This window comes from Sinohyriopsis cumingii, chromosome 4, assembly GCF_028554795.1.
Source record: "Sinohyriopsis cumingii isolate HCF-2022 chromosome 4, ASM2855479v2, whole genome shotgun sequence".
In the NCBI taxonomy this organism is placed as follows: Eukaryota; Metazoa; Mollusca; class Bivalvia; order Unionida; family Unionidae; genus Sinohyriopsis; species Sinohyriopsis cumingii.
This window is the reverse complement of record NC_142964.1, coordinates 70,436,769-70,462,117: the sequence shown is the minus strand read 5'-3', so window position 1 is coordinate 70,462,117 and position 25,349 is coordinate 70,436,769. Positions and strand designations below refer to the sequence as shown.

At 36.5% G+C, this 25,349-nt stretch overlaps 1 protein-coding gene across 3 annotated transcripts in view; it reads left to right on the top strand.

Moving 5' to 3' along the window:
- LOC149801419 (uncharacterized) overlaps nt 1-25,349 on the top strand; it is a 75,860-nt gene that overhangs the window by 12,693 nt on the left and 37,818 nt on the right. For 2 of the 3 annotated variants that reach the window (XM_089955519.1, XM_089955518.1), the window contains exons 2-6: nt 10,194-10,365; nt 16,743-19,444; nt 19,829-19,999; nt 22,217-22,378; nt 23,757-23,846. In XM_089955519.1, the coding sequence (XP_089811645.1) occupies nt 10,326-10,365; nt 16,743-19,444; nt 19,829-19,999; nt 22,217-22,378; nt 23,757-23,846 (3,165 nt within the window). In that variant the 5' untranslated portion in view covers nt 10,194-10,325. Of the gene's footprint in view, nt 1-4,343; nt 4,481-10,193; nt 10,366-16,742; nt 19,445-19,828; nt 20,000-22,216; nt 22,379-23,756; nt 23,847-25,349 lie in introns of those variants that run through there. The other variant, XM_089955520.1, reaches the window with a different exon arrangement.

Genomic DNA, 25,349 nt, shown 5'->3' with positions numbered 1-25,349 from the left:
CTGGATTGAAGTGCTTTTGTTCAGGAGTTACTACTAAATTTGACCTAATACTAATTACAGACTCATGAATCAAATAATTGTTTGTCATATTGTTCCAGATATTAGATTACTGGTCATTCAAGTTCATTGTTATGCATTCTCACTTTGCATGGACAGTGTATTTTATCACTGATTCAAGGACAATACATAAGCACTAAGATCTAGTTATCTGGAATATGAAATCATGTGGACATTGACCAGTTTATATCACAAATACAGCATGTACATTGTTTACATAAACTTGGATAGTCAAAATAGGACATAAATAATAATAATAATAATAATGATGATGATGATGATGATGATAATAAAAACAACAACAATAATAATAATAATAAATAATAATAAAAATTATTATTATTATTATTATTATTATTATTATCATCATTATTATCATAAGAACAATAACAATAGCAACTAGCATTGATTTATATTACGGTGTGATCATATTATTTCTGGTGGTGTATAAAGTAGTAGAAGTGGTTACAGTAGTAATATGGTCCTACAAAGATTTGATGATCTCGACTGATTTCAGACATGGGTGTGTCAATATTTTTGTCAACAGACTTAGGTTAAAACCATTATGTAATTGATGATTCCCTCATGTTATATTACAAACTTTATTTTCATAGAATTACATAATAAATATGTAGAAAGTGGTGATTGATTTTTTTATCCCATTAATTTGATTCCCAGCAAATTAGAGGGGAGGGATTGGAGCAGTCAAAGGTCACACCCAAATAACTGCATATTTTGAGAGAATTCAAAGCACATTTTAATTCTTATCATTGGAATATTGCCTAAGTGACAGTTAACTATATCTTAAACAGTGTTCCTGGGTCATGCCCTTAATTGCCCCTAACTCCTTGCGTGGTAATTGGTTTTATGCAGCTCATGGGTCCCTCTGAGACTTTCCCTGGTGTATAAGTAAAAACTGTTCATATCCCCCTATTTTAGTATATATTTGGCATGATAAACAGAATATACTTAGATAAAGCAACAGAAAAAGGTAATAGACTGAAGTTAAATAAAAGGCAAGATAGTTTTCTGCTGATACCCTTGTCTTTTTAGAGCAAGATTTTAATGAAAATTGTAAACTATACATTTTAATATTTTCCTATATCATAATGTTTGAACAAATAACTTTTATTCACTCTCAGAAATCATTGAATATGATTATTTCATTCTTAAGTGCCAACATCAAAGTAAAGAAGTTTAAAATAATTCAGCTTGATAAGTTGAGGTATCTTGTTTGTTAGATTGACTTCAGCCCTTATCAGTAATGCTGATTTGGGGACAGCACTAGCTGGCACATGCCTGCCTCATCATAATCTGGGCTAAAATACTGTACACTCCTAACTTCATAAACCATTGCTGTAATGCTTATGGTTACTTCACTTATTAACAGTCCTCATCCTTATAATTCAACCTTTAATGTGCAATATAATAATAATAATAATAATAATAATAATAATGTGGACTTTGTGCTATGCCTAATTACAATATTAGATAACACATTAAAATATATATGACAAGAGTACAGAAACAAACACCATGAATTACGAAACAAAAACATGCTGATGATAATGTTACAAGTAAACATTATTAAGTCATTAGGTTTGTTCAGGTAGTCATAATAGATGAGTTTTAAGAGCATTCTTGAATGAGATCACAGTATCCTTGTGTCTAAGATCAGTGTTTAATTCATTTAATGTAGCTGGGCCCTGGTACGCAAAAGAACATTGTCCGTATGACTTAATTTTAACAGTGGGAATAAGAAGAATACTAGTGTCAGAAGAAGAGCACAAGTTTCTAGATGGGGAAATATGGGGATTGGTATATTAGACTGGAGTCAGTCAACAAAATATAGCTTAGTGAGGAGACTTTTTTAAATTCTGGATCGAGCAGGTAGCCCATGGAGATTACAGAGCGGGAATTGGGGTGTACTCATTTCTTCATACTCAAAGGATGATTCAAGCAGCTGTGTTTATATATGTAGAATATGTCCATTTTATGATTGTCAGATGGAATGATCGATTTGTGTGTCTGTTTATGCATTCATATAGGCATGTATGTGTAATGTATGTATGTTAAGTGAATGTATATTAGTCTTGTATGCATGGATTTGTATGTTAATCTACTGAAGAAAGAGAAAGAGTAATACTTAGACTTCTAAAAATTGAATTTTAGGAAAAACATTGTAAAGATTTAAACAGTTAAAGTTAAACTTTTTTTCAAAGTTTCCTGAATTTTATAATTGATCATAAATGACTACATTGTGATTGCTCAAATGCTATAAACGTTTAGCACAAAAACAGGATATGCATCTCTTGTATATCTCAAGTAATAAGCAAATAAACAAAAATATATCTAATAGCATGAGTTATTTATAGTGATAATCCATTTGCATTGATCCATCTGTTTATTGCTTATATTATCAAGCATAATTTGTTCTTGTTTAACTCAAGCAAAGTTTTTTCCCGTTTTATTTGAAGGATTATTCAGATTCTTTTAACTGAAGTACTGTATTAAATTTATCGTTAAATATCTCAAGATGCCAAATTAACATTATCAACATTACACATTTTAGTTTGTTAATGTTTCTTTTCAAACATTACTTGAACAAAGAAATACATTCCAGAAAAAAATCCCGTCCAGTATCTGCAATTGATTTATATAAGTTTATATCCAACAGGATTTATGAAAATAATTTTCATGTAGCTAATGTAGGCATTCAGAACTGACTATTTTAGTAATGAGTGTCATTTTTGAGAATTTGAATATAACTTTCTTTTAAATGGCAATTATTCACTTTATTGGGATCATCATACCTCGATATTCCTTCAGAAGTTCATTATTTACATGCCTAAGAGGGGTGGCCGAGTGGTCTAAAGCGTTCTCTGTTATGGATCACTGCCATCTCACCTCTGTATGCATGGGTTCAAGTCTCGGATTCAGCCAATGTGGGTATGTGAGAAAGCTTGCCAGTAGCTTCTCATGGATCGGTGGTTCTTTCCGGGGTTTTCCCGGGTTCTTCCTCCACCATTAATAATGGCTGCCATGTATAGCCTATCGTGTGCTGAAAAATGGCATTAAACCCTACAACAACAACAAAAACAACATGCCTAAGAAGTGTATACAGCAAATTCAATCTTAAATTACGTGGACATTTTTGGAGGAGGTCAGCCTAAAACTGTGATCCAGTACAAACCAGATAGAATGTCGCATGCTGTGATGTCACAATGAAAGCACCTTGTGTTGAAAACAAATTAATACTACCCTGCGATCTGTTGCAATAGGTCCAATATCCTCTTTTCTTGACCCAATTTAGTACCTGGCAATGATTGTAAATGTCCATAGTGATCAATAATTTTTGTCTGGAAGTTTTTTGATGACATTTAAGATGCAGAGCATTCAACAATCAAGATTGAATAGATAGTTAAAACTATTTTTTAGTATTAAATTTTAGAACAACAATTAACATTTAATTTGAATAAATATGCATACATGACCACATTGACATATGCTTAAGTAATGTCTGCCTTTGACAATGTTACTCAGTCTTTTGTTTTGTTAAGACATTTATGTTTCAATGTTTCTTCCTTAACAGACATGCTTACAAAGAGAATCAAGTTATATGGAGAGATTCAATATTCTTTTTACCAGAAATAGCTGCACATCAAAATCATCCTTATCCATTATCCAGCATTTTTATGACCTCAAGAGCATTGGGTTGGCCATGTTTGTGTGGCCATTGGATCAGGAATTCATGAATTATAATAGGACAATTAAAGTTAAAGTGTTTCATTATAGGGTTCCTTCAGTTTTATCACACTCCATCTTTGCCACCAACATTTAATGCCAAAAAAATGTAATGTATAAATTGCCTTGAGTAAAGGTAATTAGCATTGTTCAACTTTGTTTCTAATAGCCTAAGGAAACCAATAGTACATGACGCCGTGCTTAATGCAGGCCACATTATGGCTGACTGACCATAAGATCATAAACAGTGTGTAAACAACAATTATCACTGTGTGTGTGTGTGTGTGTGTGTGTGTGTGTGTGAGAGAGAGAGAGAGAGAGAGAGAGAGAGAGAGAGAGAGAGAGAGAGAGAGAGATTGGGATTTGTTAACATAGCTTTAACAGCTTTTCAGTCATATCACTACAATATCTGCCGTATAGCAGTTTAAGGTTGTTTGGCAAAGTGGCTTCATGCCACAGACATAGAGCATCATGTCCCGCACCGTGAGTCGCATTATCCTAACACCATGCTGACCAGTCCTTGCATTAACTTCTTAATGCAGAGCACCAAGCAAGGCAACAGCTAGTACCAGTTGTATAAGTCTTTGGTATGGCTCAACCATGGTTTGAACCCACAACCTCCCACATCTGAGGCAGACACTCTAACCGCTTAGGCCACTGGAATGGTGTGACCATGAGTGTAAGTAGATTAATTAAAATAAAGCCTACGTAAGCTTTGATAAAATCATTGTCTTACATCTGATGGGAAAGAAGTTCTTGATAAAGTATTGTTATGTTTGATTTCCATTGATACTTGTAAGGACTATGGAATGCACATGATGAAAGGACTTACTGATGTGTGGGAATTTGCTGCTGTTAATATGTAGCAAGCTTAATTTAGTTAAAATCCTTTTGAAAGATCAATGTATCATTTTTTAATGATCCGGCCTAGCATTGTCAGGTATGTTTTACTTAACACTTGACCACAGGCTAGTTTAAGACCAGAAACATCAGCATTTTATGATATTTGGCAACTAAATACAAGTTTAAAGTGAATTTTGGTTTTATGGGTTTATTTTAGTGTAAAATTGAAATCCGAGACCAAAAATTTGTTTCTGTTTTAAAGTAGAGGGGTTTGGTTTACTGGGAAAAATATGATATTAAAGAATGAAAAATTCAGTACCAAAAAAAGTTCAGTGTTATGAGGATTTCAGATTGCTAAGGGTTCAGTTTTTATGGGTTTCACAGTATATATTTGCATGTCTTTGACAGTCTTGAATACAGATGGACATTGATGCTATCTCTCTCTCTCTCTCTCTCTCTCTCTCTCTCATGTGTAGACAGTTTTTTGGTATTTTATATTTCCATTTGACATTCAAAGCAGATATTAAAATCATGAGTTTTTATACTTGTGGAAGGAGTAAAGAAAGAAAAGATATTGGACTAATGACAGGTGAGGACCAATACTGAAAGAAAGTCTTCACCCCAACTGCAAATTTCTTTTGTCAAACACTGTTATCAAAGTCAATTGCTAAAACTTGATCAATTTATATCAGTCAAAAAGACTGCACAAGTTGTTCATAAGATGCATCAATATAATCATTGCCTCCTCGGTGTTACAGTTGCTAGAAGGACTGATACAAGTAAAAGAACTTTAGCCACAGGAGGCACCAAAGAATATGCAGAAAAGGACAAGGAAGTCAAAAACATCAAGAATCAATAAGAGACAATTCATTGAAGGGCTTGCAGGAAATTCAAAGGAAGCAGTGGGTAAGAAGGACATGAAGACCCTGTACAAAATCACGAGACACCTAAGGGGCTAAAATGGACCAAACCAGAAAGACACATATTATAGACTCATATCTGATGATAGATAGAAGATCTCAAGATGAAGCAGCTTAACAGACCAGAGCCAGCTAACACAGCATATAGTCAGGAAGCAGCTTAACAGACCAGAGCCAGCTAACACAGCATATATTCAGGAAGCAGCTTAACAGACCAGAGCCAGCTAACACAGCACATAGTCAGGAAGCAGCTTAACAGACCAGAGCCAGCTAACACAGCATATAGTCAGGAAGCAGCTTAACAGACCAGAGCCAGCTAACACAGCACATAGTCAGGAAGTAACTTAACAGACCAGAGCCAGCTAACACAGCATATAGTCAGCAAGCAGCTTAACAGACCAGAGCCATCTAACACAGCATATAGTCAGGAAGCAGCTGAGGATCTAAATGTTGACTTAGATTGCATCACTGAAGTTAGAAAAGACATAAAGGTATTCATGAACAGAAAAGTACTAAGTGGAATCTGCTCAAAGATGCTGAAAGGAGAGGAAGAAGAAGACCCAAGATCCTCTTTAGACTTTCCAGTAGATATGAAACACAAAAGACACCCCAGATGAATGGAAAACTGGAATGATTATCAAGTTTTCTAAGAAAGGTGACCCTGGGAACTACAATAACTGGTGAGGGATTACATTGCTGTCCCTCACCAGCAAGGTCTTCAGCAGAATCCTCCTCAAAATAACTGCAGCTGCTATAGACAAAGAGGAAGGATGAAACAGGTGGGTTCCAGACAAGGGTAAAGCTGCATTAAACACATCTTCACACTCAGTCACGCTCAGTTAGATTTTTTAACAGTCTACTGAATGAACATCATGATTTACATAAAGTGCACAGACTTTTAAAGGTTTTCGACAGCGATCAACATGAATCCCTCTGGAAAATCCTCCATTCATATGGAATCTCCCAAACATTGGTGAATATCATAAGGTTACTTTACAGCAGCTTCAAGTGCAAGATTTTCTGAAACAAACACCTTAACTATCATTTCAGTATCACTATAGATATCAAGCAAGGCTGCAGCCTGTCATCATTTTTTTTATTGTTGCCATAGATTGGCTTATGAAAGAAACCATAGCAGACAACAGAAGAGGAATTGATAGACTTTTACATCATGTTTAGATTATGCTGATGACGTCAGCTTGCTTTCAAGTTATCAGAAAGAAAAGACAGCTAGACTGACTTAGATAGCCCTACTGCTTAAAGTGAACATCAGCAAGACAAAATTGATAAAAATTAATAAGAAAACAAATAATAACCATATATATATACATCAATAGCAATCACATAGATAATTGTGGATGAGTTCAACTACCTGGGAAGCAACATGGCAAAAGATGGAGACACTGAGAGAGGTCAATTCAAGAATGAGTAAGTCCAACTTCTCCTTGCCATACTGAAGAACATCTGGAAATCAAAGCAATTGGGAACAAAATCAAAGATAAGGATCTTCAACAGCACTGTCCTTGGTGTGATATTATATGGGTCAGAGTGCTGAAAGCTTATGACAAAAATAGTTCACAAACTAGAGACCTTCCAAAGCAAGTGTCTGGAGGATCCTTCAAATTTTCTAGCCAAGAAAATGTACAAACAGTGAGATGCATTGTAGGACAAATGCAAAACCTTTTGTCCAAACAGAGATGAGGAGGAGATGGAGTCAGGTTGGGCATCTTTTGAATGCCAACAGACGCAGCACCACGCAGCCCTACTTTGGACACATGATGGAAAGCATAAATGGGGTCAACCCATAGAGACATGGCCAAGGACAGTTGAGGAGATGAAGGCATGAAGTCTAACATGGGAAACCATCAATAAACAAGGTGCAGGCTAGCAGTAATGGCAGTCTCATATGGAAGCCTTAGGCATGAAGAGGATTGAATGATTGAATAATGAGCAAGCACTAAATCATGTACTTCATGGTAAGTCAGACTCACTATAAGGCAGTATACTCTGTGGCTGTCATGGACAGCATTATTGTGAGAAAGTACTGTACTGTGAAGGGTAAGGTCTTATTGTAATACCAATCTATTTTTGACATCGCTGTTTTTGTACATTTAATGCCATTTTCAGCACATGATAGTGGTGGCCAGTATATCTGATGGAGGAAGAACTCAGGAAAAACCACAGACCCAAGAGAAGCTACTGGCAAGCTTTCTTGCATGCCCACATTGGCTGAACCTGAGACTCAAAGCCCATGTGGACAGAGGTGAGATGTCAGTATTCTGTAAAGGCAAGCACCTTAGACCACTCAGCCATGCAGGACCCCTGCTATTTTTATGCAGTAAAGTTCACTGTTAGTAATATTTTATGAACCAGATTAGTACAGAGTGTGGACATATTGTAGGGCACTGACATATTAATTCAATGCCAGTAAGTTACAATGCTAATATTTGGTCCAATTACTATAGTTTTGTGGTAAGACTGACAAATTCACACTTACATCATATGTTGATCTTTTCAAAAGGAAATTGGTAAAGGATGAAAACTATTTGCTGTTTAACTCGTTTTGTTTAGAATAATTCTGCTGTAGGTACCCACTTAAAAAAATCTTATCCAGTGAGATCTCTCCATTTATATTTGATAGTATCTGTGCAGTGACAGAGATAAAATGAAAATGGTTTTAGATTCCACATTGCTATTACACACAACTTAATGCAGATGTACCAGTTTCTTGTGGGAAAACTGGGTTGATTTTTTATTGTAATTGTTTTCAGCCAATTATCAAGCTTCATTCTTTTAAATAAAGTTTTTCATATACTACCATACACCAGCTGGTTCTTTTGCTCATAAAATAATTAGTTGCCTGTGACCTAAAATTAATTTTACTATCATAATAATTACTCAGTCAGCAGCAGTTTCCTTGAAAGCACCTGCAAAAGCATAATTGTCTAACAATTACCATTTAGAAAATATCAGTGAATTTGCTTCAGTTTGGGAGTCTGCTGTAATGATAAATTGAAAACGTATTCCACAAAAGAATAAAAGTTCTCTTCTTTTCTTTTGTTTGATTGAGCACCATAATAATGAAACATCTTGAACTGAACATTTTTAACTATTACCTCAGCATTTAAATCTTTTTCATTATTTAACAACTACATGGAAAAATGATTTTGTAATTAACAACATTTTCTCAATCAGTATTTTAAGTATGGTTTCTGAATTTGCAATCTACAGCTTTGTGATTCCAATTTTTTTTAAAACTTTATCTCTTATACAGGGTTGAAATGTTTATAGCTAAGCTGTTATCTGTGATCAATTCCTACACCCAGTGTCCTGACCTGCATATCAGAATGCACCCAAATACACATGTATGCTGCTGTCTTGGTAATATAGACTTTCATCAGCACCTAGTCAGTCATCATTAACATTTGGCACATTAACAATGCTATCTTATGAGATTTAAAGATGTAGTTCATTTCTAATTTTTTTAAAGCAATGTTTGGCCAAATGAACATTTTATATCTCAAATAAATGATTTTTGGGAATAGGGTGTCTTGTGAAAATCAAAATTGTGGTTATTTGTCTTGGAGGACAACCACAAGACCTCTGAGCTCTTTTGAACTTCAAATTGTCACTGATGTGGAATGTCAGAGTTAAATATTCAAGAATTGAAGTGTCTTGGATTTTTTTAAAAACTGACTCACAATTTATACTTATAATTATCAGGTGTATAATCATGATTTCTGTGTATTATAAAAGCAATTGTCCCAACCATAAAAATTTGCTACATATGTACAGAAGTATTGAAAACACAGTATGCATTGTTAGAAGGTGATTCCTAAATCATACATCCTCACCTCTGCTTTTGACATTTGTGGGGTAAAGTTTGAGATATTTATTTATCAATCTTATATTTAAGTTTGACCAGTATTGGTAGGTACTATTCATTGTTTGCAGGTACCCTATTTTGGAAAGTTCCCATCTTGCTATAAACATTTCGCACATTCTGAATAAAAGTAAAGATACATCAGTTTTTCAGTTCTTAGCTTATATTGAATGTCATGTTACTTTTTTTTTTTTTAATTCTTAATTCATAAAATTCTTTTTGGCAAGAGTTTAATTGTAGTGATTTATCATAACTTAATAAAATTTCTCTCTCTTGCACACACACTCACATACTTCCCCACTCAAGGCATGACATGATCAATTAACAGTTTTCTCCTTCTAGAGTTACAGGCAGCCATCTTTTGCATCTAAAATCCATTGCATGATGCGTAAACAGGGTCAGTACACTAGATTTAGGAAATTTGAGGGAGGAATAATTTTTCTACCATGTGAGAATCTGCAGACATTTCCACTTTACTTTCTCTTTATTTAGTGTTTTTCTCTGTATCTATTGATAATCACAGAGTTTCCTCTTGGTGATAGATTATGAAGAAAGGCACTTATGATGATATGAGAGTGTGTCAGTGACCAGTAAAATATAAATTTAGTCAAACAGATTCACACTTCCGTAGCAGAACAAAATCTATAATTTGAGAAGAAAGAAAATAAGAGGCAAGTTTAGGTTTAAATTCACATATCAAATTGAAAAGTATTGTATTAATGATTTTTAAAATAAATCTTTTTCAGAAAATTCTACAAGACTAGATGCCTCTTGTAGAGAGTAAAGGTGGAAAATTGAGACTGTGCAGCAATGATTCAAGTGTTGGGGATTTCCCTTGGTCTTAATTTAGACATTCATTCCATACATCTACTCATATAATGGAACATACTATAATGTGGTTTCTATTTGTATTGTCAGGTATTGTTCTCTTTCTCTCTCTCTCTCTCTCTCTCTCTCTCTCTCTCAGAAAGTACAACATGAATTGTAACACATTAAATATCATTAAATACAAAGAAAAATCTGCATATGTTTTCCTCTCAATTCTTTTCATTCTTTTTTCAAAAAAAGTCTCCTGTTTCTTCTTTAAATACATTACCCAATCATAAATAATACCTAGAAGAATTATTACTACCTTGCAAATCCAGCCCTCCCAGAAAACATTTTTAGCTATAAAAAAAGAGCAAAACGTTATCTGCCCACCTAGGTAGCGGTCAGGCAGAGTTATCTCTGCTTGATACAGGGGTTGATAGCAAAATCAATGATTGTCTCAGTTACTACTTCCACTTATGCCAAGAAGCATGCTTTTACCATGAGAGACCTTGCAAAAGCCAGACTCAACTCTGATACAAGTTGGAGGAGTTATCACTTCACAAGGAAAGTATACTCCATTTATATTTCCAACTTTTCTTTATTTCTGTGTTGACAAAGTTCTGCCATTACAATTTTACCACACTTCATCATCTTTATACATTTAATTGTACTTTGGTTATTTGCACTGGTAGCCTATGTAACTTCACAAATAAGTTTAGATTGTACTTTTATTATGTTTACTTACAAGTCTCTGAGACCTATAGAAAACTCTTAATACAGTTTATGTATAATTCCACTAGGACTGGCTGTACAGGTGAGTTTGCCAATATATTAAGTGTACAGGTCTTCCTTGAACCTCTCACCATTAGTATGGTGAATTATTTTGGTTTTTACCTGGACACTTCATAGCTTTATTAAATTCATCTGCTATTTCCAGGTAATGCTATAAGGCCTAACTCTGCACTGACTTTGTGTTCAATAATAAGAGACAGGCGCAAGGCAAAGAACAGAAATGCATGACTAAGGATGAAGACACCACAAGATTACATGCTGACATGCCTTCAGTGTGGGAATTTTTGGCAGATAAGGGAGGTAATTCAACACAGGGTTCTCTAGTACAAAATGCTGGAAATCTACACAATCAGAGGCAGTCCCAGCACCTATGTCACCACCACAGGACTCCTCATTGCTGGCGATACCTTTAGACCTTGTCTCCGGGTTCCACTATATAGCTGTTGATGATAACCAGCATAACAAAGTATCCTCTCACTCCACCAATACATGAACCAGTCATGTACATCAAGATCAAAAATCCCGTAACCCATCCCAATATTATGACTTGGACAACATCCTCCCTATAAACTCAGCCTGTTTCCATTTTGACCAGCCTAGGCCTATTACAGTGGATCTTCAGGGACCTCAACACAAGAAGTTCCCAGAAATCAGTGTCATCCAATCTGTCAAACCCAGTGTATACAGGCAATTATGGAGACCAGTCTAACCCACATATGGCCTCACTGCACTCTCTGTTTACAATACCAAGTTTAGTACCTTAGCTTCTGACAAATGCCACCTCTTAATTCTTTCAACCTTTGGTCAGTAAAAGGGACTCTCTAATTGGTGACCAATTGGAAATCACTGTTTCTTCTTCAGGGTGCTCCAAAAGTTTTGTTAGCGGCAGACCTCGAAACTCTTCACCAACTCTTTCTCAGGCAACTCAAGAGACATTAGCCTCACCTCATGCAAGCAAGATGATGATGCTGACTCTCAGGCTCTTTCTTCCCATCTCGATTTTACTATGTCATGGGAAGACTTAGCTTTCAGAGCTTCCATTGAAGAAGTTTTCTGCTTTTTGTCTCTGGAGTTCTGCCTTCGTTATCCTACCTTATCAACCACATGGATCAGAGCTACAGCATCTGTTGATCTTGCCACAAAGAGAAAGAATCCAAATTCAAATTACCTCCACAGTCTGGCAAATTTTGAATTTTGAACTGTTGATATCATCAATTGCATGACCCAAACATCATGTCTCTTTTACACACAACAATACCTTCCATCAAGTTTTCCTCTGTGGGTCTACTATTACCATACAGCAGCTTTTCATTTGGACACCTTAGCAGTTGACCATGATATCAAGGCTTTGGGGATGTCAAAACCATACTACATTTGTATAGATTGAACATCTTTCAGTGATAGTCAACATTTGGTATGCAATGCAGTAGCAGGCAGAACAGAGCTCATCATCTCTTACTCCAAATTTCATGGTACATGCATGGGAGGCAGTGTCCAAAATGGCCCAGGTCTTGAACGGAGCTGCTCAACATACTTTAGCCAATGTCATCACACCAGCTACAATTTACTATTGGCAGAATGAGATGCGCTGCTCTCCATTTTCACCTTCCTTAAGTGATCATCATAATCTACTTTATAATGGACAGATCAATGAAGTACACAAATACCCCTCAACCACAACACTGATACAGGGTAGTTTTTGGAAACCAACAAAAGGAACTAAGGGACATAACTCAAACACAAACTTCTGACAAGTTGCCTTGTCGTAGTTTCTCACATCGAAAAACCATGGTTATCATGAACCAAAGTGGACAAAAGACAGAGAAGTAGCAATTGCTTACTTCACAACCACCTCCATCTGTCAAAAAATGACACTGCCTCAATACTACCCTTCCTACTGATCCCAGCAGGAGACAAGATTTACCATGACATTCACTGGACCCTGCAAGTGGTTCCTGAGGGACTCCGCTTCATTTTCAAAACGCCTCCTCCTCTGTGAAAAGTCTCATCATCTACTAACATTCCTACAGACCCATTCAAAGCCACCACCTTGCAGCAAGAAATAATTGACCTTCTTCAGAAAAATGTGGTAGAAATCATTTGAAATTACCCAGGATTTTATTCCAGACTTTTCTGGGTCCCAAAGGCAAATGGCTGTCTGTGCCCTATCATCAAATTAAGTACCCTAAATCAATTCATTCATGCTACTTGGTTCTCAGTGTGGAAACATGATGGTGCATTTGGATTGCCATTCAGAAGGGAGACTTTTGCAATCAGCATGGCCTTAAAAGATGCATATCTTCATGTCTCTACTCACAAGGCTTCCAGGAAGTTCTTGCAGTTCACCTACAATGACATTGTTTATCAGTTCTGAGTGCTTCCATTTGGACTCAACATCAGTCCCTGGACTTCACTTGTCTGATGAACCATGTTATAGCTCATGTCTTGACAATCTCCCAAGGCAATGTCATCAAGTTGCCAGGATGACATCCTGCATAAGCAACAGGTGAGTTATATATTAGAACATGATATGATAACCCTTGTTACACTGCTTACAAATCAGGATTTCCTTCTCAACAAGGACAAATCTGACATAGCACCATCTCCACAATTTCTTCCTCTAGGTGTTGAATTCAACACGTAGGTAAACAGACTGCATCTTCCTCAGGAATGGGCATTGAAAATCAGGACCACAGTGGCTTTGTTACTCTCAAGGAAATCTCTCTTTGATAGGAATTCCTTCACCTTCTTGGAACTTGCTCAACATGGCAGCAGACCTCATCATCCTGGGCTGCCTTTATATGCACCCATTACAAATGATTTATTTATCCCAATGGAGGACAAAAGTTTGCCCATTGGACCAACTTCTCCCCATTTGCACTAATATGATGTACCATCTGCAGAATTGGAGCAACATAACCTGGCTCACAGTGGGTATACCTCTGCAAGTACAACTGTCAGTGTGGATGCAGGTACAGAAGGCTGGGGTGCACACCTACTACCGTCTTTTCAGGAAGCCAGAGGAATGTGGTCTCGCCAGAACTGGCATCTATATATCAGTATTCTTGAGATGAAAGCCATTTTGAAAGCCTTTCACTAGTCACAGGGATTTCTCACTGGAAAGAGAGTCCTCATTCTTCTGACAACTCTATGGTGGTGACTTTTCTCAAATGGCAAAGTGGAACCAAGTCTCCAGTCATTTGCATATCGGTGTGAGACTTTATAGTAGGGTTGTCAACAACAAATCCATGTCCAAGTTTGTCATATGCCTGGACGTCTTAAAGTAATTGCAGATTCCTTGTTCTGGAACAGTCAACTAATACAGATGGAATGGCAGATATGCACCTGATAGGACTGACCATTGGTGGACCTATTTGCGATAAGGTGGAATTTGAAGCTCCTAACCTTTGTCTCATAGTCCCAGATCCCAGAGCCTGGGCAGTTGATGTGCTTTCCATAAATAGAAATTGCCTGGACACATATGCCTACCTTTCAAATCTCTGGTTGTAAAGATGATACAAAAAGCAAGAGACTCAGAGTGTCATCTCATCCTCATTGCTCCACTCCAATGGGAGAAGTCAAGGACTGACATTCTCATCAATCTCACAATGGAAATTCCATGGAAAATAGAGAATTTCAGACATCTACTCAAACAACCATGACAGCAGTTATTTTGCCATAAAACAGACCTACTGAACCAGCATGTCTGGATCATATTAAACATGACCCAGAAATAAACAGTTCTCACAACCACTCAAGCAAAATGGTGCTCCACTCTGAAAGCGCATGAAGTCAAATGAAAAGTTTTTACACAGTGGTGTACATAAGAACACATTATATCACTACCAGTATCTATACCTGAAATAACTAACTTACACATATGGCTCTTTGATGTGAAAAAGTTAGCACCAAGCACAATCAAAGGTTATCACTCCTGGATCACTGACACCATTTCTCATCATGGAAGAGAGGATATCTGATAAAACAAAAGACATTCTACCTCCTCTCAAACCTTGTTTTTCGATGGCCAAAAACATTGGCTCTGTGTCCAAAGTGGAACCTATCATAGGTACTAAGCTGGTTGAACAAAACACCATTTGAAGCACTTTCTGATGGCAGGCAGAATGAGCAAAATTCATGCCCAAACAGGGGACCCAAATTACATGCAGTTCTGAGAAGAATAGTCATTTCCACCCATGATAGTTCCCTCTTTCATTGGTATCTTAAATGGACAGAGCCATTGTGTCAAGGGAGATCATGCCTATGTTTACCTCTCAAACAGGGACAGGATGATATATCCTTTTCATCCTGGATTAAGTGGGTTATTCACTCTACATATCAAGAAATAACTCCAACTCAAATGAATTTGTTATGCGTTTCAGTCACAAGGTTGGAATAGTTGCCAGAAGCATTGCCTTTGACTGGAATTGTTCTCTAACTGATATTGTCCATGCCATGGGATGGAGATCTGAGTCCACATTCTCCAGTTTTACCTCAGAGATCTTTCATCCCAAAGGGCTCAGCTCAATCTGGTAGGACCTATAGCCATATCACAACAGGTTGCCTTTCATAAATTGTGCTGGATTTACAGGAGGAACATTTTCCCTTTCTGTAGCCACTCCCTGACAGATGGAGTCTTCTCCAGTTGCATTATCTAGATGCTGTCTCACATACCATAGGGGACTTGAGGTGGCATCTCTGGGGTAAGGGAATGTACCTGTCTCCACCTCTTACATATTCTCCTAAGATAATATGATTTGGTAAAGTATTTAAAGAAGAGACAAATTTGTTCTCGTAAAATATGTTTCTTCTCGAATACTTACCCAATCATAATACACATACATCTTCCCAGTCTCCCCACAGCTACTTCCATATAGAGAGCATGCCTTACACTCCCTTAGTAACTGAGACATTCATGGGTTTTGCTGCCAATCCCTTAATCAAGGGGAGTTCACTCTGCCCAAATGCCACCTAGGTGGACAGATAACATTTAGCTCTTTTTTAGCTAAAGATGTTGAGCAAGGTAGCAGTAGTAGTTCTCCTAAGGTATTATGATTGGGTAAGTATTTGTGAAGAAACATATTTACTAGGAAATGATCTCCTAAGATAATATGATTGGGTAAATGATTCGGTAAAGTATTTCAAGAAGAGACAAATTTTTTCTTGTAAAATATGTTTCTTCTCAAATAATTACCCAATCATAATACACATACATCTTCCCAGTCTCCCCACAGCTACTTCCATATAGAGAGCATGCCTTACACTCCAGTAGTAACTGAGACATTCATGGGTTTTGCTGCCAATCCCTTTATCAAGGGAAGTTCACTCTGTCCAAAAGCCATCTAGGTGGACAGATAACTTTTAGCTCTTTTTTAGCTAAAAATGTTGAGCAAGGTAGTAGTAGTAGTTCTCCTAAGGTATTATGATTGGGTAAGTATTTGTGAAGAAACATATTTTACTTGAAAAAGAATAGTTTTCTGTACTTTTATATTGATGAAGACTAAAGCACAAGGACACTAAAACCTTTTGATTTTGAAATTATTATGTAAAACTAAACAAGATATAATCATGAATAGAAGCTATTAGAAAATCATATTTCTTTGAAAACTGTAACAAACTCATAATTTTTGAATGTCTGGGAATAAGCCAGTTTACAGGGTGAAATATATAATATCATATTTTCTTCCTTTCAGTATGCTTGGGTTTTACTGGGACACAAGGGATAAACACCTATCCGGGTACATCTGGGGAGATCCTTCCTGGGGTACAGGACCAAAACCAACAGATGCAAAATCTTCCATTGAACCCACGTGAAGAGATTCCTTTGAATGTAGACCAGTCAGGTAAGGAGATAGAAGAACCTGAAGTTGATCAAGGTTCCAAGAGATATGACATGCCAGATACTGAGTACAGACAGAATCACACTTCAAGACCACAGTCAGGAAAGCTTGAAGGTGGACCAAGTACAAGAAGGGTTATTATGGGTCTTGAGGAACAGGATGTCCATTATAGGACTATTGTGAAGACAGAGGACAGACAGAACTCTTCAGCTGATGTTGATGGAGAGGCCTCTGGTTTTGGCCATGCCAGACTAGATTTACCTACAATTCCAAACCAAGAGTCTCAGTCTGTCAGAAGCCTATCAACTTCTAGACTTGAACTTCCCCATGGGGACATTACAGAGCATCCACATATTACAGATCACCCAGGTAGAGGAATCACAGAAAGACCACCAATAGAAAATACACCAAAGCCACAAAAAGAAATTACAGAACAGCAACAAAGGCCTATTGGGTATCTTTCATCAAAGAAGACTGAAATCCCCATTGAGCAAACAGAACCTAATGTTGCTGAAATAGCAGAACAACAGAGACATGGGCAATATTTGACAGAACCCAATCCTTCCAATTTGATTAATTTCACTGTTGCAGATAGAACCTTACCAAACCCAAGAATCATTCCAGCTCAACCAGATTCAGTCAGGACTTTGCCGACACCAAGAGAAGAAGTTGTTCAAACTTACAGAATAACTACCAGTAAAAGGCCTACAGAAAATGGCCATGGATCCCTCAGGACTTTGCCAGCTCCAAAAGAAGTAGTTGGTGAAGGAAACAGGACAATGCCCACACCTTCAGGTGCTTCCTCTTTAACTATAAGGACTCTACCCACTCCCAGTGATGTGCACAAAACTGTCCAAACACTTCTAAACCCTGATGTAACCGAAGAACCTGTAACTCAGCCAGAGCTTGCTAGAACAGCAAAGTTATCTGGAACCACTACAATTGGTAGAATGCATCAATTGACAACTGGTGCAACAGAAAATCTGATTCTGACCAATATATCACCAACTCCTGTTCAAGAAAATGGACAAACAGGTGATGTTGTAGGTAATTCAGAAGGTCAGGGAGATAACTCTGGAGAGGACAAAGATCCAGGTAAAAATGATCAAGAAGGAGGAAAAGTAGTGGACAAAGAAAATCCTGAAACAGTCTACATCTCTAGCTCATCAATATCACAGCATGGAGGGAAATACTATGCTACCACCACAAATGTTTCTACGAAGAGTTCCTCCATGGATGAACGTTCAAGATCATCAAATGTTCTGCTGAGTAGCAGAATAGTGGAACTATCTACACTAGTACCATCTGATCATATACAGATGCTTCAAAGTCATTCCTACCCATGGAAAGAATCCTCCATCAATAGTAAAGATGTTACTTCCTCCACTGTACCATTGATTGAACCTAGTCTAGTACATGTAAGTTTGCCCTCCAGCTTGCAAAAAACTTCTGAAGAATATGTGCAATCCACTGTCAGCTCTACACTTGCACATGCTCAAGGGACTGTATCATTTAATGTATCTTCACATGCTCAAGGGACTGTATCATTTAATGTATCTTCACATGCTCAAGGGACTGTATCATTTAATGTGTCTTCAATGCCTCTAGGTTCTTCATTCTCTGGACCACTTAGTGTCACATCTTCAGTACAGCCAATGCCTCATGTGACACCTGATGTAGAAATATTGCATACATCAATACCAGTAGTGTCTCACAAGACACAGACGTCCTTGACACCATTCTTACTTAATACCAAATTAAGCACCAACACCACTTTCTCCAGTACACCCAGCACACCGTCATCCTCATCCAGACAATCTATTTTTGTTCTAAGCTACATTCCAACTCTGTCTGCATCTGTGGTTTATCATCTTCCAAATGGATCACATGACCTGATCCTTAAAGAAAACCAGACTCATTCTACAGCAGGTCCATCAAGCCCTAAAGGAAACATTACCACACAAATCACAACTACTGTCAAGAAAAAGAGTGATCCTCTGATCTCCATACTAACCACAAGTAAATCTGAATTGAACAAAACTGAAAGAACCAACACCTCTACTACATTGACCACCAAAGGTAAAGTAGTAGTTTCATCCACAAAAGCTAATAATCAAATGACTACCTTTAGATTCAGTTCAAGTGTAAATAACATCAGGACTACTGGAGCCACAACAACAGTCAGACATGATGTCAACCAACCTGTTACAACATTTCTTTCCAATACAACTTCACCTCCAGTCTTCATTACAGTTGTCCTGAGGATGACCTGGTTTGATTTCTGTGCAGTGAAAACTCTCTTCAAGGAGGACCTCCAAAGAGTGATTTCTGAAAATGGACATACTGTTCATGATGAGCAGATTGTGATCATTTCAAATATTGCAGATAAGACTTGTCTTCTGCAAGATAACAATTCCCAACAGCAAGTGACAGAGACCACAATATACTTTTACTTTGTTGACTCTGAAGGAAAATTGGATGTCACCTCCACAACAGATTATGGCAAACTTCTAGAAAGTGGATTCAGAGACAATACAGCTCACTTTAGGGATAAGGTAGGTACAGGGTAAGACAATGAATAAATTTCGCTCAACTAAGGATGTACATTTATGTCTTTAGTACAAAGTTCCTGGAAAAGGCAAGATATAAACCAACATCAATTCTTCGTTCAGCCTCCGTTAAGCTTCTTGTCTACATTTTTTTAAACTGCAAATTTGTTTCATTGAATCTATAAGCCTGTTATCAAGGTCACAGGCAGCAATATCAGCCAGCCTGTTATCAAGGTCATAGGCAGCAATAAGCCTGTTATCAAGGTCACAGGCAGCAATATCAGCCATATTTAAGAAACTGATTTTTTCTTTCTTAATAGAACTGGGGGGTTTCCATTTTTGGGAATTTTTCTTTCTTTCTTTTGTTAATTCTTGTTTATTTATTTTCAGTTGCTTTCTGTAAAACTAATCCAGCTGGAAAATAAAGATGGAGATGTGAAAAGCAGTGAGCAGTCAGTATCACAGACATATCCAGATGAAATGCAGCCTGGCATCACAATGGTTGTTGTTATTGCCTCAGTAGGTGGCATCTGCTGTGTAGCCTTAGTGGCTCTTCAAGCTGTAAGTATGATCTTAAGAAACATTTGCAAAGCTTAATTGGTATTTGTATTCTCAGTCACTTATTGGTCAATTTTGTTGTTTTAAGTGGTCTGCCATTAAGGTGCAGGAAACTGGAGATACCAGGTTTACATGACTATAAGTTGACTCAAACTGCAAACAACAAAAATCCCGATCTGCCAAAGCATAATGCACCTGCAGATCAGGGTCTACATTGTTAGTTCTACTGATTACTCCTTACAAACTGCATAGACCCAGTTCTGAAGGTGCATTATGCAATGGCAGATCTGGGTTTATGCAGTTTGCAGTTGGACTTGTCTTATAAGCAAATACCGGTACATACAGTGAGTCTGAAAAGAACAAAACACTCATCTTGGATGGGTGGCCACAACTGGCCAGGTTTAAATGTTTTATTTGGTTCTTTGGTGTTTGGCAGCTTATTTTCACACGGAGGTCATGTTGTGCTGAGGCAATCAGAGTAAAGTGTCTCGTCCAGGATTTGGATTTGCACCCTTCTGGTCATGAGTTCAGCATGGTAGGTACTGAGCTGCTGCATATCATATGATTTGACCAGGACAGCACAGGTGTAAAGCAAGTATTCTACCACTGTAGTTATTCCATGTTGGTATTACATGTACTATGATGCTACTTCTAACATTGTAAAGAAATTGTTATAATAAACACAGTATAAATTATGTATTTGAATGGTCCTGGTGGTTTACATCCTATGGTTATCACCAACAGAGGCAAGATATTTTGTAACTGAAAAATTAAAAGAGCATCACATTGATTGATTGGACAGGATCAGTTTGACCTTAAGATAGTTGTTCATATAATTGTGAAATTTAAATCAAAAATATCAACTATCCCATAAAGAGAAAGTTTCTTAAAATCTAGCTTTTAGTGAATTGAACATATGAGTCTTTTGATAGAGAATCATCAACTGAACTCATGAGTGTCTGCTTGAGGCTCATAAAATGAACTTATGAGTGTTTAATGAAGAAAAATAATTTTAATTTATCAGTCTGGTAGAGAATTATAAATTGAATTTAAAAAATGTCTGCTAGAGAATCATCAGTTGAACTTATAAGTGTCTGCTAGAGAATAATTATTGAACTAGTGAGTTTTCTGATAGAGAATCATGATTGAACTTGTAAGCATCTGATGGAGAATTATAATTGAACTTGTGAGTGTCTGATAGAGAATCATCAATTGAACTTGTAAGTGTCTGATGGAGAATTATAATTGAACTTGTGAATGTCTGCTAGAGAACCATACTTGATCCTATGAGTGTCTGATGGAGAACATCTCTTTTTCTCTTCATATAAATATATCCATCCAGTAATATATTAAAAATGCTGTTTAAGCCAGCAAAAACAAAGAACAGCATGCAATTTTCCAAACTGTGTGTATTGTTTTACTTTTTTAAAAGAACAGGTGAAAGCAAACTGAGTCCTCAAAATTAGAATTATGTAAAATTGTTGTCTTCTGTATCCAAATGATGTCTCAAAAGTAAGCTGACAGTAAAAGATGCTGGTTGATATGAGTAGAGATAATGATAAATGAAGAATGTCACTAATAACATCCTTCTAAAAACAGTCTACTGTTCTTATCTGAAATTCAGTTGTGTTGTCTTCATCAGTTAAACAGTTACTATTTAAAATCACAGGTGAACTTCTATTTTACATTTAATAAATCAGATGAACAGCTGGATGTGTTTAGTAAGATGCTTCTAATGCTATTTTATCACTAACCTTACTTCCTAATATTTGACCTTATTTGACCTTTACTCCAAAAAAACAAACTGCCAATAATTCCGATATTAGATAGATAGAGGATATTGTGAATAATTCTGATATTAGACAGATGAGGATATTGTGAATAATTCCGATATTAGACAGATGGAGGATATTGTGAATAATTCTGATATTAGACAGATGAGGATATTTTGAATAATTCTGATATTAGACAGATGAAGATATTGTGAATAATTCCGATATTAGACAGATGAGGATATTGTGAATAATTCCGATATTAGACAGATGAAGATATTGTGAATAATTCCGATATTAGACAGATGAGGATATTGTGAATAATTCTGATATTAGACAGATAAGGATATTGTGAATATTTCTTGATATTCAGCATCATGGCCAAATATTAACAGATCTCACTTTATCTACTAACCTCATTTGGTCATGCATTTTCCCCCTTATATAGGTTCTGGTGTACCGACGTAACGGTGTTAAAAAGATGCGTCCTCATATGCTTAGTCGTTCATCTGTTCGCAGTATTGACTCAGTAGCCCTGGGGGTTCTGCCTAAATCCAGACCAAACAGTGGATACTGGAACCCAGCACTTGAGCAAAATGAATCCGGGAGAGTAAGTTGCATAGAATAAAGTAATGTCTGCCTTAGTCTCTTTCTATATTTACTTTAAAATGATTCTGAAAATTTAAAGTTTTCATTGCTCAAAAATTGTAAGAGTATTCATTTGTGAATGTTATATATTAGAACTTGCACAGGTGACTGACCATGACTTAGCCAGGCAGCTGTATAATGTATACATTTATACTTGCTTATAAGTTGAGTCCAACTGCAAACTGCACAGACTCAAATCTGTTGCTGCATAATGTACCAGAAGATCAAGCTCTGCATTGTTTGTTATACTAATTATTGATAACAACTGAGATCTGAATAAAATTCTGGATGTATACTTTAAAAGCTGTCCTGGTAGCAGGCCAAATGTTTTTCTTTACATTTTGGAATATAATGAAAGTTTGAAATTAATAATGTATTTAAATAGCATTTGTTATGACTCTATGGTTTTAAACTAAGTAACTTACAAAGCAAAACCAACAAGTTTCATAAAATTTAACAAAATATTTATTTATTTATGTTACAAAGTAAAAATGTAAGAGGAACTTACAGTATTGTGAATTAAATCCCAAATAATCTCAGAAGTTATATCACATCTTCAAAAATATAGAGTGTTTGAATGAATATGCTGATGTATCAATAGTCTTGAATATGTGGATATACCAATATACCAAATCCAGCTAAACATATTTTTACAAAATGACATAAGTCAGGTAGGCCTAAACTCCTACCCTCAATTATGGACAAAGGTCAAGCACACAATATAAATTACATGTACATAACACATTGTATGGTCAAATACAAATGATAAACCTGACTTTCAAGCACATGGTAAAATGTCTTAAAATCCAAACAGAAAATGAATAATAACTACATAACAAATAATATACGCTCACGTATAAGTCAAATCAAACTGCAGACTGCACAGATCTAGAACTGCTATCACATTATATGCCAGGATATATGGATCTCTGCAGCTTATATGCCAACATATATGGGTCTCTGCAGCTTGTTAGGAGTAATTATTTGAACATACAACACAGACATTGATCTGGCAAATTATTTGACAGAGATCAGGGTGTCTGTTGTTGGCAGTTGGACTTGACTTCTGAGTAAAAAAGGTAGCTATTTTTCATTTCTTCAAATTATGTAGTAAAGTAAGCATTTTGACGTTAGATATAAAATAGCTTGTAAAAACAAAAGTTTCATTTGACCATTGCTCTACTATTTCAGTTATAAATATATCAAAAGTTTTTATTTAACTAAAGATGTGGATGGGAGAGTTTATTCAGTTTTTATAATTGCTTATGTTATTTTGGTTGTTTTGGGGTTTGGGGGTCTTTTTTTAAAATAAAAGTTATTGTAATTGTCTTCATTTTTAGACAGAAACAAAGGAGTATTCCCATCTGCTGAACTATTCTGGGCTGTCTGATTTCTGCCATGATATCAACAAAATTTATGAAGAGTTCAAGGTAATGTACACTTTCATTTCTCACATTGAAAACAATAACAAAAATTGTATTGATGTTCTCCAATTGATGAAATTCAAATACTTTAAGGCAATATGTATATTGTTCTGTATAGCAGAATATTCCTTATTGGCAGTATTCTGTGCTTCAAATCTTACAGTACTTTTCCAGTGTTTTAATTTACATTGATGTTTTCATCAAAGATTATCTTTATCCTCATTTGCTACCAGCAGTGGACTTTCAAACCTTCAGATTTTACAAATTTTAACATTGTAGTTATCTTACTTTTACAACACTTTATTATTCCTGGGCTGGATTTTAAAGCATTTCATGCTCGTGGACTTTATAATATCTACACTCTTCGCCAATAATTAAGTACTACATCCTGACAAGAGTATGGACCACTTCTCTTCAGCTGGTGACAATTTTGATCTTGTAATCAGTATAAAGATTGCAGAGATGATGCACCAACCTGTACCAGAAAGCCTTACGCAGAGCCTACCATCCCAACAAATGACCAAACATTCATGGTGGTGGACAAGTTCACCTATCTCTGTAGCACACTGTCATGTACAGTCCACATTAGTAATGAAATCATTGCCAGAATTGCCAAAGCATGTATGGCCTTTGGCAGACTAGATACAAGTGTGTGAGAGTGCACAGGCATCAATTTAAAACAAACAAAACTGAAGGTCTACAAATCCACTGTGCTGCCAACCTTTTATGCATGTTAAACTAGAACTGTATATAGACTTCATGCCAAGAAGATGAATCATTTTCACATGGGCTGCCTGAGGAAACTGATGAGGATATGATGGCAGGACACGGTCCTAGACACTGAGGTTCTCACATGGGCAGGCATTCGAAGCACCTACACTCTGCTAATGAAATCACAATTCAGATGGGCAGGCCACATCACTAGGATATTATAAGAGTGAATGCCAAAGAAGATCATATATGTCAAGCTGAAGGAGGAAAAGCATTCACAGGGAGGTAAAAAAACAACACTTCAAAGACACTCAAATCATCAATGAAACACTTCAGCATGGACTATTTCTTGGGAAGATCTCACATAAGATCAATCCACCTGTTGCAGTCTCATCCATACTGGAACTTCAGACTATTTAAATTTAATACAGTATGAGGCTTTACATGAAGTAGTCCCAGGAAGAGTTTGTTTTCACTTTCTTTCAGTAAACATTTATGGACTTTGGTCCCTGTTTGAATTTGAACTTTTGCCCTTCAATTTCAGCTCAATACCTTTTGAGGAATTTCATGGTTTGAAGTCAAATTTAATATGAAGCTTGTTATTAAAAACATGTATGTTTGATTGTTTTTTCAAAGATGTTTTGGAGTTTTGGGCCTTGGTTGACCTTGCCTATAAATTGCATGCCTGCCATATTCCCAGACATTGTTGGGGCTGGGGGATGGAAGGTTTGAGACTCAAAAAGTGTTTTGAGTTCCAAAATCGGTCAGTACACATTACCCCCCAAAAGTAATGTTGTT